The sequence below is a fragment of the Anomaloglossus baeobatrachus genome, chromosome 7 (genome assembly GCF_048569485.1).
Source record: "Anomaloglossus baeobatrachus isolate aAnoBae1 chromosome 7, aAnoBae1.hap1, whole genome shotgun sequence".
Taxonomy (NCBI): domain Eukaryota; kingdom Metazoa; phylum Chordata; class Amphibia; order Anura; family Aromobatidae; genus Anomaloglossus; species Anomaloglossus baeobatrachus.
In genome coordinates this window covers 69558680-69574451 of record NC_134359.1, presented here as the reverse complement: position 1 = coordinate 69574451, position 15772 = coordinate 69558680, and the positions used below count along the sequence as shown (strand labels likewise).

The window sequence follows — 15772 nt, the reverse complement described above, 5'->3', positions numbered from 1 at the left end:
CAGGTTTTTGCTACTTCATCTGAGAGCAGCATGATGTAGGTAAATAGATCCTGAATCCAACGGTGTATTACTTAGATTACTGTGTGCAGCCATTCTGACACAATCCAGAATTTTAAGATTTAGTCATCTAGCAGAGCTGGAGAGCTGCCCCTCTAGAGATTATACATTGAAAGTGAGGTGTCAATCAGAGGAGGGGGCATGCCGAACTGACACGTGTTTGACTTTGTAGTTCGAGCAATGATGTGTCCTGCTGGTTAAAGAAACATAGCAAATAACTGATCGGATTGTGACAAAACAGGTATCCTTGAATTCTATGTGTTAACCCTTGCAGCATTCTGGCTTCAGCTTACATAGTAAAAACCTGCTGACAAATTCCCTTTAAAATAACACAATTGAGTATTCTGCAATCTGTATACTTTCTGGTACACATCAGGCAACCCAATCAAGGTCTTTTTTTTAAAACCTATCCACCTCTCTCACCTCCCAAAGGATACAAAGTCAGAAAGTGATGAGAAAAAAGAATATAAAGGCAAGAAGTGGACAGGGAGCATTCTGCATAAACCACCTGCTGAAACTCATTAACTTTACTGCATAGAACTGCATAAAAAGTTGCAGAACCTTCGGTAAATTTAGAAAATAGAGCTGTTTGGAGATCCAAGGGCACGATTAGAGAGTAAGTCTCTTAGGAGGTTCTATGTCGTCTTCCCTTGACCTAGTCCAAACTTCTACAATCTGAAGGAATCAGATCATGTTTTAATTAAAAGTGCAAAAGAAACAAACTGCAATAAAAGCAAACTAGTGAATAATTAAGGGGCTCTCCATGGCACAAATTTTTGCAGCTGCAGCAGTCACGTAATGTCCCATCCGGATGGTGATGGACCGAGACTGGTGGGGGACACAGTAGTTAGTATAGAGGAGAGCTTCCATTTCGGGAGGTATCTACTTTTTTTTTTATTATACCACCCTGGGCTCATTGGGAATAACTTTTAAAGGAAGAAGGAGGAGGGGGGCAAGCACTTCAGTGACCCCTTATGAATCAAAAGTCATAGCTAGGCTTTATGTCACACAGGGGACAAAGACTAAATTTGCTGCATCCTTGGCCATGGCGGCCATGGTTTATTCTGGAAGCTGAAAAATATCATAACAAATAAGTACATGCGAGTACTACCAGGATCCTTTATGCTATTTTTCTTGAAAATACCAAATACTCTATTAACATAGCAAATATCATTTAAACACATCGCCTTATTTTGTGTATGAACGTTATTAGTTCAGTTTCCCGGACACTTCTATAGGCTAGTACAGCGGTTCATGCCAAGAATATTTAATAGTTTTTCTATAGGTCTAAAACTTTTTATTCATGTCTTTGAGTTTGAGTATAATATACTTTTTCTAAGATAAATTCAATGTCACCAATTCATCAAGAGCGGTGGTTTTCATGCCGGTTTGGTGAGTAGACGGAGTGGAGTGTGAGGCACCTGATTGATTAGGAGGCGCACGCCGCTTAATAAATCAGGGGAGGCATGAAGTGGCACCATACCTGAGTGGACTGGAGTATGATTTGTGACGTAAGTTATACCATTGCTCGTTATGAATTTCTGTCATGCAAGTCCGTGACCAGTTAGGAAGAGAGTCGACAGGGGGCCCTGCGCTTACCCTCAAGCTAGGGGGGGTACCCTAGTCTTACACGCAACCCATAATTACGCTTGAAGGTAGTAACGTCTGAACCTCCAACCTCTCCCTATCTCCTGTTTTGACCCTGATGGTAATGTTCCCTCCACACCCACCACCCAAGGGGAAAGACCGGGATTGAGATCCCCAAAAAACCCCACCAACACAAACAACAGACAAGGGGGTAAGAACAAAACTCAACCTCCAAAAACAACAGGGGAAACACGCGGGAGTGAACAGCTACCAGAAAGGGTAAAGGGAAAGTTCTAACACCAGAGAAAACTTCCACTTGACCAAACACCAAACAACTGTAGCACCAAGAAATAAGTGCATAGGTCCTCCTCCGGGCCAAGCTCCAGAACGATCTGAATAACCGGCAGCCCCTGCAGGAGGCAGAGAGTATTTATCCAGGCCGGAAGTGGACATCAGCAAATATAGCTGTGCTGCATTTAGGAGTCTACTGGTGTATCAGAAACTGTCATTAACTTATGTGCCCAAAGAAATAAACATGTATAAGGTCTAGGATGGTATGAGAGGAAAACCAGCCCTAAACCTGTCACAAACACTCAAAAAGAGAAGACCGTGACAGTTTCATGACTAGAGGTCATGACACCATGTCTCACACCACAGGTCTGAACAAGTTGTCGAAGCTGGGCAAAAATCACAAAAGTTGCAAATTGTGACTTTTCAAAAAGTTATATGTCACATAAAAGCTTTGATGAATTTGAGCTTTTACGGTATGTATCACCTAATAAATATAATCATCATATATATAATAAAGAGACATATTTAGCTTTTTTTTTACTTGAAAGCATTATCATCTCTACATCACAGATGATGAGGAATGCTTAGTTTTATTACACAACGACAAATAATTCTTTTATCTTTGGACATCTCGCAAATAAGTCACGATTGTGAGTTCCTGTTATTTTTTCTTTATTATTTTGCGTATCTAATATTCATTCTCGTTTATATATTTTTATAACATAGTAATAATGGAATTCAGGAAGCACAATTATGCCAATTACAGTATTAGCCTGCTAATTAAATCTTTCATATCATTGATGCAGGGGAGTATTTCATTTATTTAATGTGGAAAATGATAATTGACCATAAAGTCGTGAAGAAACGTGGATTGAATTAATTGTCAATCATTTTTTCTAGTTCTGGTATTATAAGTATTGACCACTATGGATTGTATTTTTCCTGCACATTTCTTGCAAATGGTAATGGCACCAATCAGGCTTACACTTAACCCTTTATCAAAAGACAATAGCTAATGGAAGTTATCGGGATGTAACAATGGCCAGACGTTCACACAGGATTAGTGAAGTATAGCAAGCAGTGATACTCTTTTATTGGTTCACCTGGCACTGAAGTGCTCAATGGTTTTGAATTTTATGTAGCTCTCCACAAGTGGTTCTTGGCTCTTGGACAACTCTTCTGATAATTCCTTTCCCTACTCTGTCTTAAATCTTGCAGGCAGCACCTGGTCATGCCAGTTTATGGTGAAATTCTTCCCACTGGTACCTTAAGTTGTTTGGAAATTCCTCTTTAACCAATGCCGTCACTATGTTTTGCAACAAACAGGTTGCGAAAGTCTTGAGGCAGCTCACTGATTTTACCCATCATGAGATGTTCCTTGTGTTGCACTTTGGTAATGAGATACCTATTTATAGGCCATCAGTTGAATCATCAGTTGAATCAGCTGATATTATTTTTCACTAAGTGGCAGGATGGCTTTCTAATTACTGATAGATTTCAGCTGGTGTCATGACTTTCCATGGCTTTTTGCACATCTCTATCTTTATGGGTTCAATAAATTTTTCCCTGTCATTTCTCATTATTACACATAACTTAATTTATGGATATCTATGGATTGATTTATTTGCCTGTGTGGAGTGGATGGGTTGTTAACCACATGTATTGAGAAATTCATGGCAATATCACCTTTAGAAATATATTTACTTCAAAAATTGGTTGAATATTCATTTCACCCTATTGTATGTATTTTATGTACACACACATCATAGATATATATATATATATATATATATATATGTATACATATATATATGTGTGTGTATATATATATATATATATATATATATGTATATATAGTTTCTCCACTTTCAATCTCCGCTTACCTTATCATTTACTTAGCCTTATTGGTAGATGGACACCATAATATCTGCCATACTTGTTGGTAGCTATGGGCATGAATACCTGGAAATTGTCACCAGGGGTTGCTGGTAACCTTTAATAATCCTGAGAAAGGTAATCAGACATATGCAATCCTTCTGCACCTGAAAGGGGAACTGAGAATCGTGGGTTTAGAATATTAGTGATTAGAGTTGAGCAAGTACCTAACTATTCGTACTCGCTACACTCATAACGCGTACTGTCTACTACTCGGGTATTCATTACGAATAGCGTGTGCAATGCAAGTCAATGGGGAATACTCGCAATGTAACGAGTAACCCGAATGCCGCACTTTTCGTGCAAGTAGCGAATAGTGCAGAATTCGAGTTACGCATTCAATTTTGAGTATTCCCCATTGATTTGCATTAAACACGCTATTGGGAATGAATACCCGAGTAGTAGACAGTACTCGTTATGAGTATAGCGAGTCCGAATAGTAAAGTACTCGCTCAACTCTAGTAGTGATCCCAGTGCTATGGATTCTATATGCTATAGTCAGTCAGTATGAAAGCAGGTCTAGAAAACCCTTTTAAAAAAAATCAGGTACATTTTATCAGCCTCAATGACATTATGAAACTGTGTTGAAGGATACAATATCCTTATATATTTTCATTAACATCATTACTATCCTTCAAATGACTATTGATGTACAGTGTTTAATACATTATTTTATGAAATAATGAGTAAAACTGTAATACAATTTTATTCTGTGTGTATACTGTATAAATACAAATGCAATCATGCTTATTCAACCTCCATTGTTAATTTGTTTTAGAAGCAAAATTTACCAACTTTCTGGTGTTTACAATAAAACAATCAAATAAGAAGATTCTAAATATTTGAACACAACTATTATATCAAGTGGTTTCACCAAATTCTATGTAAAAAGCCATTTTTAATAACTACTGCAGTCTCTGAAATATTCAACCTCTTCATGTCCAGTGTCTTTAGTGCTTAGTAGTACCCCTATGGCTGTTATGACCTACTGCAAATTTGATCCATGCCCGGACACAAACTCTTGGCAGCATAAGGCTGCTTTCACACATCCGGTTTCGCCGTCAGGCACAATCTGGCGATTTGCAGAAAAAACAGATCCGGTGTCTGCTGCAGCCGTATCCGTTTTTTTCCTCATAGACTTGCATTAGCGCTGGATTGTGCCGTATGGCTCTGCGTTCTATCCGGTTTTCACCGGATCTGGCAAAATTTTCTTGTCCGGTGGCCAAAAAGAACACAGAATGAAACGTTTTTTGTTCCTGGCAAAAAAACGCATCGCGCCGGATCCGGAGCCATCCGACGTATTTTACAATGAAAGCTTATGGGCGCCAGATCTGTTTTAATGTGGCATACAACGTTTTACAGCGACGGATTCCGTTTTTTGCTACTGAGCATTCTCAGTAGCACAACGGATCCATCCAAAAACTGAAGGAACTGATGAAAAAAACTGATGCGACACATCCGTTGCATCAGTTTTTTCACCGGATTGTGCCTGATGGCAAAAAACTGATGTGTGAAAGTAGCCTTACTGAGGATATATGGAAAAAGGCATCCAGTTCACTATATTCTTGGGTGTGTGTGACGCCAACTCAAGAATCTGTTATGGATTCTACTGAAACCAAGGATCGGTGGACTTTGAGGTTTTGCTTTATTAAGTACTGAAGATGTTTGTTTTGAGGGGGCTTAATAACTCCGAGACTGCAGTAGTCCGTAAAAGTGATCTTTTTTGTTGAATTTGGAGAAACCACTTGTTGCATCAGTTGTGTTGAGGGATTTAGATTGTTTTTGGTTGTTTGGTTTATTGCGAACTTTATATATACTAAAATGGTATATATACTTGCAATACATTGGCTCTCATGGACTTTCTAATCATTGATTTGTGTCATGTGTTTGTGTTCGTCCTCATAAATTTCATTGCCCAATTGTGTTGTGTGAAAAGGTAAGAAAATAAGCCTGATTTGTTCTCCTTTGTAGAGCCAAGCTGAAGCGCACTACAAAGGCAGTAAACATGCCAAGAAGCTCAAAGCACTAGAGTCCACGAAAAATAAGCAAAAATCGGGTTCTCTCAAGGACAGCACCAAGGCTATTACGAGCTCAACGGCCAGCCACAAATCAGGTCAATAAAACTGTTTTATTCTGTGCTACGTTTTCTTTACCTTATCTGAACGTGAACATGTGAATGTATTTGTGAACAAATCTAATGTCACATATTCTCGAGAATAACAGACTGACATTTTACAAAGGGCATTGCATAAATAAAGTAATAATGACATTAAGCCGAAAAACGTATTATAAAATCCTTATTGACGAAATTTATATTTTCAACTAAAGATGTAGAAGAATTCATGAAATATTAAACTTTAACATTGTTTTACATTTATTTCATAAATGAATATAAGAAACTTTTTAATGTACCGTATTTTTCATTTTATAAGACCCACTGGAGTATAAAACACATCCCAAATTTAGAGGGGGGGGAAACAACAAAAAAACAGAGTCTGTCTTATAATCTGGTGATGTCGCACCGGGGGTGGCGACGGCAGCGGTGGTGGATCGAGGTCACAGGTGGCAGGGGCGGTGCTGGAGTAGGGTGATGCTGCATGCAGTGAGTCGGGTGTCCCAGATGCTCTTTCGGCGGTGCGGGCTTCACAGAAATGGAACTCAGACTTGGAGCGTATGCAGATTGAGATATAGGCTCAATGACAAGCCAAAATCGCATATGTTCACGCTCCTCCTCCGGGTGCTATTCTCCTTAAGTCCGCTGATGGGAGATCAGTGGGCCCGAAGTGGCGCGTGTGCAGATGAGATCTTGAGCCGAGAGCTCCATCTGTGCACGCACCGACTCCAGATGCCATTATTTGAAGCCTGTACCGGCGACAGAGCATCTGGGACACCCGCCGCACCATCGCCCTACTCCACACTGCCAGCACAGCCCCTACCGCAATCAGCAAAGCCCCCGCAGCGAGTACAGACCCCACGGCAGCCAGCACAGACCCCACCGCAGCCGCAGCGAGCACAGCGCCCGTAGCCAGCACAGACCCCACCACAGCCAGCACAGCCCCAACCGCAGCCAGCAAAGCCTCCGCAGCCAGCACAGCCCCAACCACAGCCAGCACAGCCCCCGCAGCCTGCACAGCGGACATTCTCCACCTCCCTAGGTAAGTTACATTCGGATTATAAGATGTACCCCTCATTTTCCTCCCAAATTTTTGGAAGGAAAATGTGTCTTATAATCCGAAAAATATGGTATTTTATCAGAGAAAGCTTCTTTTTGGACTGACCTTTCATTTTCAGTTCATGGTTAAAATTTGTATCGGCGAAGACAGACTTTCACATTACTAAGATAAAAGATGAAAGTTGATGCTCATGAAGTTCTTTGGAGAGGCGGGGAATGGAGGAGCTAGCAGGAAACACAAACATTTTGCGGCAAGTTCTCCTGAAATAACAGTTACACTTCTCCATAGAATGTTATGAGCACCAACCGTCATCTGGTGTCTCAATAATGGGAAAGTCTGTAACCACTGAAGACAGATTTCACCTATGAATTGAGAATTTTAAGAATGAAATATCAGTCATGGAGGAGAAAGAAACTAATTTCTCTAATAAGATATATTGCAAAGGTCTTATTTTCATGTGTACTATGAATGAAAATAAAATAACAGTTAAGGGTGCTTTACACGCTGCGACATCGCTAACGATATATTGTCGAGGTCACGTCGTTAGGGACGCACATCCGGCGCCATTAGCGACATCGCAGCGTTTGACACCAAGGAGCGACGATCAACGATCGCAAAAACGTCAAAAATCGTTGATCGTTGACACATCGCTCCTTTTCATAATATCGTTGATAGTGCATGCCGCTGGTTGTTCGTTGTTCCTGCGGCATCATACATCACTATGTGTGACACCGCAGGAACGACGAACATCTCCTTACCTGCGTCCACCAGTAATGAGGAAGGAAGGAGGTGGGCGGCATGTTCCAGTCGCTCATCTCCGTCCCTCCTCTGCTATTGGGTGGCCGCTTAGTGACACCGCAGTGACGTCGCTATGACGCCGAACGCACCTTCCCCTTGAAGGAGGGATTGTTCGGCGGTCACTGTGACGTCGCTGAAATGGTATGTGCGTGTGACGCTGCCATAGCGATAATATTCGCTACAGCAGCGATCACCAAATGTCGCACGAACTACAGGGGCGGGTGCTATCGCGCACGACATCGCTAGCTATCGCTAGCGATGTCGCAGCGTGTAAAGCACCCTTTACTCTTCAAAGGGAACCTGTCACCAGATTTGGCCCCTATAAGCTGCGGCCACCACCAGTGAGCTCTTATATACAGCATTCTAAAATACTGTATATAAGATTCCAGGCTGCTCTGTATAGCGTAAAAAAAATCTTTTATTATACTCACCTAGGGGATAGTCGGGTCCGATGGGCTTCGCTGGTCTGTCCGGTGTGTCCTCTCTTCTTTCCATCACCGTCCTCTTTCCCAACTCTGTGTGGATGACTCGTCCTATGTCATTCACACAAAGGTCTCCATTACGCTCCTGCACATGCGCACTTTGCTCTGTCCTGCTGAGAGCAGAGCACAGTATTGTATTACACTTGCGCAGTTGGTCTTTAACTTTTCCCCACGGCTGCGCATTACATTACTTTGCTCTATCCTCAGCAGGGCAGAGAGAAGTGCACATGCGCGGGAGTACAATGGAGACTTCTGTGTGGATGACATAGGACACGTCATCCATATTGAGCAGGAAAGGAGGAAGGCGATGGAAGGAAGAGAGGAGGCGCCAGACTGAGACCAGAGACACTCATCGGGCCGGACCGCCCCTTAGGTGAGTATAATAAAATATGTTTTTTATGTTATACAGAGAAGCCTGGGTTCTTATATATAGTATTCTAGAATGTTGTATATAAAGGCTGACTGGGGGTTGCCACATCTTATAGGAGACAAATCTGGTGACAGGTTCCCTTTAAGCTGTACAGAAATTCTATATCAGGTAACATTTCTGTGAGGCCATACTATACCTCTATATGTATCAGAATTATAACTAGAAGTATGTGTCCAAAAAAGAAAAATATTGTACAAAGGTGCGACATAGATATTCTGTCCTAGAAACATTGTTTTGATAGAAAATATCTTCATAGAAGAAGCTGTAGAAATGCACCACTCTATAAAGTTTTTTTATAGAGGGTTTTTTTCCAGATGCACCATAATTGGGCAGATAAAACCCAATTTGATTCACTTACCGTTCACATATAAATTAGACATTTTGATGCACGAATTTAGATTAGATCTTATGAAATGCACACAGTGACCAAAACTATAAAGGGTGCTTTACACGCTGCGACATTGCTACCGATATATCGTCGGGGTCACGTCGTTAGTGACGCACATCCGGCGCTGGTAGTGACATCGCAGCGTGTGACACCAAGGAGCGACGATCAACGATCGCAAAATCGTCCAAAAACGGTGATCGTTGACACATCGCTCCTTTCTTTAATATCGCTGCTGCCACAGGTACGATGTTGTTCGTCGTTCCTGCGGCATCACACATCGCTATGTGTGACACCGCAGGAACGACGAACATCTCCTTACCTGCCTCCCGCGGCAATGCGGAAGAAAGGAGGTGGGCGGGATGTTACGTCCCGCTCATCTCCGCCCCTCCGCTTCTATTGGCCGGCCACTTAGTGACGCTGCAGTGACGTCGCTAGGACGCAGAACGCACCTCCCCCTTGAAGGAGGGATTGTTCGGCGGTCACAGCGACGTCGCTGACAAGGTATGTGCGTGTGATGCTGCCATAGCGATAATGTTCGCTACAGCAGCGAGCACCAAATGTCGCACAAACGAGGGGGGCGGGTGCTGTCGCGCTCCACATCACAGCATCGGCTTGCGTTGTTGCAGCGTGCAAAGTACCCCTTAGTTTACTTTATGGAAAGCTTCGAAAACTACAACCTATTTTATTTTATGCAGTGTATTGGTGTGAGTGAGTAATATGTCATCTTTGTTCTTCTAGCTCTCATGAAACAGCCCCTTCGTGTCCACCTTTTTCCAAAATCATTATTTAGGTTTAACAGAATGTCAAAAAATAGATTTGTGACATTTCCACAGCCGAGCTGGTCCACATTTACAGTTTTACTTAGTTCTGGCAATTATTTTTATAAAATGTCATGCAGTCATTTACAGTGCAGGACTTTAAAAGTACGTTTGTGCGAGGTGGTAGGTTTTTTTTATGATTTATATTATTTATAAGCTTACTTGGTAGTCTTCAGGATGGATCCTCTACATTTGTGTAGGTTCTTGCTCACACATGTAAAAAAATCTTGAGCTCCTTTTTCCAGGGATTTCAGAGAAAAGCAGCTTGAACATTCGACAAGCCTCCAATAGCACAGATCCAGGTGATTGACATGCTAAAATTGTGCAGCCAAGCACTAAGGCCTAAGACACACAACATGAAAATCGGACTGAGTGGAGTGCGATAAAACATCGCATTCCACTCGGACCAATGTTAACCTATGTGTCAGCACCCATGAGCGATTATTTTCTTGGCCCCAATCGGACTGAGAAAACAATCGCAGCATGCTGCGTTTGTAATGCTAGAATGGGTGCAAAAGAAAGATCGCATTGCACTCGCAGTACACCAGTGTACCGCGAGTGCAGTGCGAGAATGGCAATAGCTGGCTACGGAGGAGAAAGGGAGATAAATCCTTCCCTCTCCTCCTCCGTGCCGACCCGCACCTCCTCAGCGCTGGCCCACCCCTCCTCAGCGCTGGCCCACCCCCCCTCAGAGCCGGACCGTCTCCCACAGCTGAGGTCCGATCGCACTATCGGACCTCAGTCGCAGGGACACGCACATGACACTCGGCTCCTGCTGTGCTGCCAGCGTGAGCCGAGTGTCATGCGAGGAGCGCATAAGTCCCCATGTGGCCCCGGCCTAATTCATGCAGCTCATGATTTGGGCAACACGATTCTAGTGACAGGATCCCTTTAAAACAACTCAAGGCTAGCTTACAGACTTACAGACTAAAGATAGCAGACTATGTCTTGCTGCCCACCTCCAATAGACGTATACGGACAAAAAATATGCAGAGCATATGGTGACTCCAACTGTATCATTCTAGTCAATGGCTCTGTTGGCGCATATACCTGAATATCATTCTGTGCTGGGGTTAGGACATAAGCCTTGATGGAATGAATGAACGGTGGAAGAAATGCAATGTGATGTACTCTAAAGCCTGCTTTACACCTTACGATTTTGCATATGATATCGTATGCGATCGTACCCTCCCCCATCGTATGTGCAGCACGTTCAATTTGTTGAACGTGTCACAAAAACGATTATTTGCTGTCACATGTACTTACCCTTCCATACGACCTCGCTGTGGGCGGCAAACATCCACTTCCTGGAGTGGGAGGGACGTTCGGCGTCATAGCGACGTCACACGGCAGCCGGCCAATAGAAGAGGAGGGGCGGAGATGAGCGGGACGTAAACATCCCGCCCACCTACTTCCTTCCGCGTTGCCGGCGGGAGCCGTGGGACGCGGGTAAGCTGCTGTTCATCATTCCTGGGGTATCACACACAGCGATGTGTGCTACCTCAGGACCATTGAACAACCTCACGTTCAATGTTTAGGAATTGAACGACGTGCGTGCGATGAACGTTTTAACGTTCAATCGCAATCGCACGTAGCTGTCACTCGTTACAATATTACTTACGATGCCGGATGTGCGTCACTTACGACGTGAGCCCGCCGACACAATGTAAGATATATTGTAGCGTGTAAAGCGCCCTTTACTCTCACAAAGACCAGGGATACTCAGGAACCAAATAAAAGTGGAATTTTTGAGAGAAAACTTGTTTCTCAACATAATATCATTGTGGCCAGGAATGAAAATGGGTGAACCACCTCTTTGACAAAGAGAAAGATCTCCCTTTTCATCTCCCTGTTCGTTTCAGCAGTGAAAAGTTTACAAATAAATATATCAAAGAAAATAAATAAAATACAACATATAAAGTAAAATCACTAAAAAGCTTGTTAAAATAAAACCCCACGCCTATTTGGTATTCCTGTACTTGAAATTAATAATCATTTAAAGGGGTAGTCCACTTCTGGATAAAACCTTACCAGGGTAATGCATAAATGTTACTGACACACAGCACCACCCTAATTAATTCATATCTATTCCAGGAGCTTCCAAATGACCAGGTGAATGCAAGATAAAGTGGAGTAACCAGCGTTGGTTACTAAACAATGTACAGACCTGTGGAGTTCTGCTCCATACATTGCTTACATCAAGCAGATCAGCTGATCAGGGGGTTGTTGGGTTTCAGACCGGCTCTAATTTCATGGTGATGACCTATGCTGAATAATACCTTTAACAGAATGTCAATCAAATCCTACACCAAGATTACTGAGAAACTCGGAGTGTAGGCCGGTTGGCCCTCAGGAATCCTGTAGCTCCAGGCTTCCTGATGTGAGGTCAGTTGAGGTGATTACATTTATTTACCCTTTTCATTTCTTTTTTTACCCTAATCTTCTTATTCTAGCTATTTTCTCTCTCCTCCTAGTTCACCTTCCCATTATAGTTTTTATAAGCACTATGTTATTCCCATTGGAATTGTTTGTGCTTTCTTGAGTAACAACATGAACTCGCAGTGGTATTATTTAGCTCTTTGACACTTTTCAAAAGAGATTTTTATTGTTATGGGAAAACAAATCTCTACAAAGTGATCTACATTGATTGCAATTACTAAAAATGAGGCACAACAGAGTATTTAGTAGAGGCAGGTATCAGAGCTTCGACTTTTTATATGTTGGTTTACCCATGTGGCCAGCTCGAAGTGTTGTGTTAAGGCCCCGTTGCACGCAACAACATCGCTAACGAGATATCGTTGGGGTTACGGAATTCGTGATGCACGTCCAGCCTTATTAGCGACGTTGTTGCGTGTGACACCTACGAGCAACCGCTAACGATCCAAAAAGCGGCACCTGGGACGCAGGTTGTTCGTCATTTTTGAGGCAGCACACATCGCTACGTGTGAAACCCCGGGAACGACGAACAACAGCGTTCCTGCATCCTCCGGAAACAAGGTGGGAGTGACGTTAATGCGGCTGCTCTCCGTCCCTCTGCTTCTATTGGTGGCCCGCTGTGTAATGTCACTGTGATGCCGCACGAACCTCCCCCTTAAACAAGAGTTTGTTTGGCGGCCATAGCGACGTCGTTAGGAAGGTATGTGCGTGTGACGCATACTAGCGATAATGTTCGCCACGGGCAGCGATTTGCCCGTGACGCACGCACGACAGGGGCGGGTGCGATTGCTAGTGACATTGCTAGCGATGTCGCAGCGTGTAAAGTGGCCTATAGACTAGACATCTTTACTGAATTGTACAGTGAGTTAGTCATGAACATCAATATGACAAAATTACAACTGAAAACCGTAATCTGTATATATTCTTTCATTCATTCATACAGTGGCATGTGAAAGTTTGGGCACCCCTGGTCAAAATTACTGTTATTGTGAACAGTTAAGCAAGGTGAAGATGACCTGATCTCTAAAAAAGCATAAACTCAACGGTGACAAATTTCCTTTATATTTTAAGAAAAAAATATATATATTTTCATATTTTACATTTGAAAAATTACATAAAGGAAAATGTGCTGATGCAAAGGTTTGGGCACCCGTGGAGACTTGTGGGCTCAGATAACTTTGACCAAGGTTTCAGACCTTAATTAGCCTGTTAGGGTTATGGCTTGTTACAATCATTGTTAGGAAAGGCCAGCTGATGCAAATTACAAATTTCCTCCTCTAATTTCCTGCCAAAAACAGCAGCTCTGGGTTCATCGAAGCAGCTGCCTAGCACTCTGAAAATGAAAATAATGGAGGCCCACAAAGCAGGAAAAGGATATAAGACGAAAGCAAAGCATTTTCAAGTTGCCCTTTCCTCAGTTTGAAATGTAATTAAGAATTGGGAGTTAACAAGAGCAGTGGAGGTCAGGAAAAGGTCTGGGAGACCAAGATGCTCGTAGGCTTGCTAGAGGGGCAAATCCAAACCCCTACTTGACTGCAAAAGACTTTAACGAAGACTCAGCAGACTCTGGAGTTGTGGTACATTGTTCTACTGTTCACACCTGCACAAATATGGTCTTCATGGAAGAGTCATCAGAAAACCTCTCCTCTGTCCTCACCCTAAAATTAAGCATCAGAAGTATACAAAATGACATCTAAACAAGCCTGATGCAATTTAGAAACAAGAACTGTGGATCAATGAGGTTAAAATAGAACTTTTTGGCCACAATGATCAAAAGTATGTGAGGAGAAAAAGTGTACAAAATTTCAGGAAAAGAACATCTTGCCAACTATTAAGCATGGGGGTGGATCAGTCATGTTTTGGGGTTCTTTTGCAGCCAATGGTACAGGGAATATTTCACAGGTAGATGGAAGAATGAACTCAATGAATTTTTAAAAAATTCTTGATGCAAAAATAACACCATCTGTAAAAAAGGCTAAGTTGAAAAGAGGATAGCTTCTACAAATGAATAATGATCCTAAACACACATTATTATCCACAATAGACAACCTCAAAAGGCACAAGCTGAAGGTTTTACAATGGCTCTCACAGTCCCCTGATCTGAACATCATTGAAAATCTGTGAATAGACCGCAAAAGAGCAGTGCATGCAAGACGAGCCAAGAATCTCACACAACTGGAAGACTTTTCAAAGAAGAATGAATGAAAATTGAAAGACTCTTGGCTAACTAAAAAAAAACATTAACAAGCTACTTGACAAAAGGGGTCCTACTCAGTACTGACCATGCATAATGCCCAAACTTTTGCTTCGGCCTATTTTCATTTTTTGATAATCATAAAATTTAAAATTTGAAAATATTTTTTTTTCCTAAAATACAAAGGAAATGAGTCATCGTTACCTTTATGCCTTTTAGACATCAGTCTTCAACTTGCTTAACTGTTCACAATAACAGTAATTATGACTTAGGGTGCCCAAACGTTTACATGCCACTGTAGTTGTAACAGCCATATCTCTTGAATTTTGAAATAAGCGTAACTATATGAGGGCTAGTTTGTTTTTTTTGTGAGATTAGCTTTAGATTTAAGTGCCATGTTGTCAAACGCATACAGTGCCTTGAAAAAGTATTGATGTCCCATGAACCTTTTCATATTTCTTCATGTTATACCCGGTAAGTGACTAGTGTTGCCGATCCAACCACTAGATCAAAATCAGACATATCCTCCCAAATTTTACGCTCACATTTTGGTTCGTGAAAAATTATGGACTTCTGAATGGCCTCATAGACTAAAGGCCACTTTACACACAGCAACATCGCTAGCGATGTCGCTGGTGAAAGCACCCGCCCCAGTCGGTTGTGTGTCACGGGCAAATCGCTGCCCGTGGCGCACAGCATCGTTAGTCCCCATCACACATACTTACCTGCCTAGCGACGTCGCTGTGGCCGATGAACTGCCTCCTTTCTAAGGGGGAGGTTCGTTGGGCATCACAGCGGCGTCACTAAGCGGCTGCCCAATAGAAGCGGAGGGGTGGAGATGAGCGGCCGTAACATCCTACCCACCTCCTTCCTCATTGGCGGCGGCCGCAGATACGATGTTGTTCCTCGTTCCTGCGGTGTCACACATAGCGATGTGTGCTGCCGCAGGAACGACGAACAACCTGTGTCCTGCAACAGCAACGATATTTGAAATTAGAACAACGTGTCAACGATCAACGATATGATGAGTAATTTTGATCGTTAGCGGTCGTTCGTGAGTTTTACACGCAACAACGTCACCAACGTCTCGTTAGCGATGTCGTTGCGTGTAAAGCCCCCTTAAGACAAGTAGGAGTGATATCCCTGAAAACCACAGAAAACACTCATACGCTAAAACTGGAAG

At 42.6% G+C, this 15772-nt stretch overlaps 1 protein-coding gene across 3 annotated transcripts in view; it reads left to right on the top strand.

The window, feature by feature from the left end:
• The window catches only part of ZNF385B (zinc finger protein 385B), an 827307-nt gene that overhangs the window by 743478 nt on the left and 68057 nt on the right, over positions 1-15772 (top strand). For all 3 annotated transcript variants that reach the window (XM_075317404.1, XM_075317403.1, XM_075317405.1), the window contains one exon: positions 5842-5983. In XM_075317404.1, coding sequence (XP_075173519.1) covers positions 5842-5983 — 142 coding nt within the window. The remainder of the gene's footprint in view (positions 1-5841; positions 5984-15772) is intronic.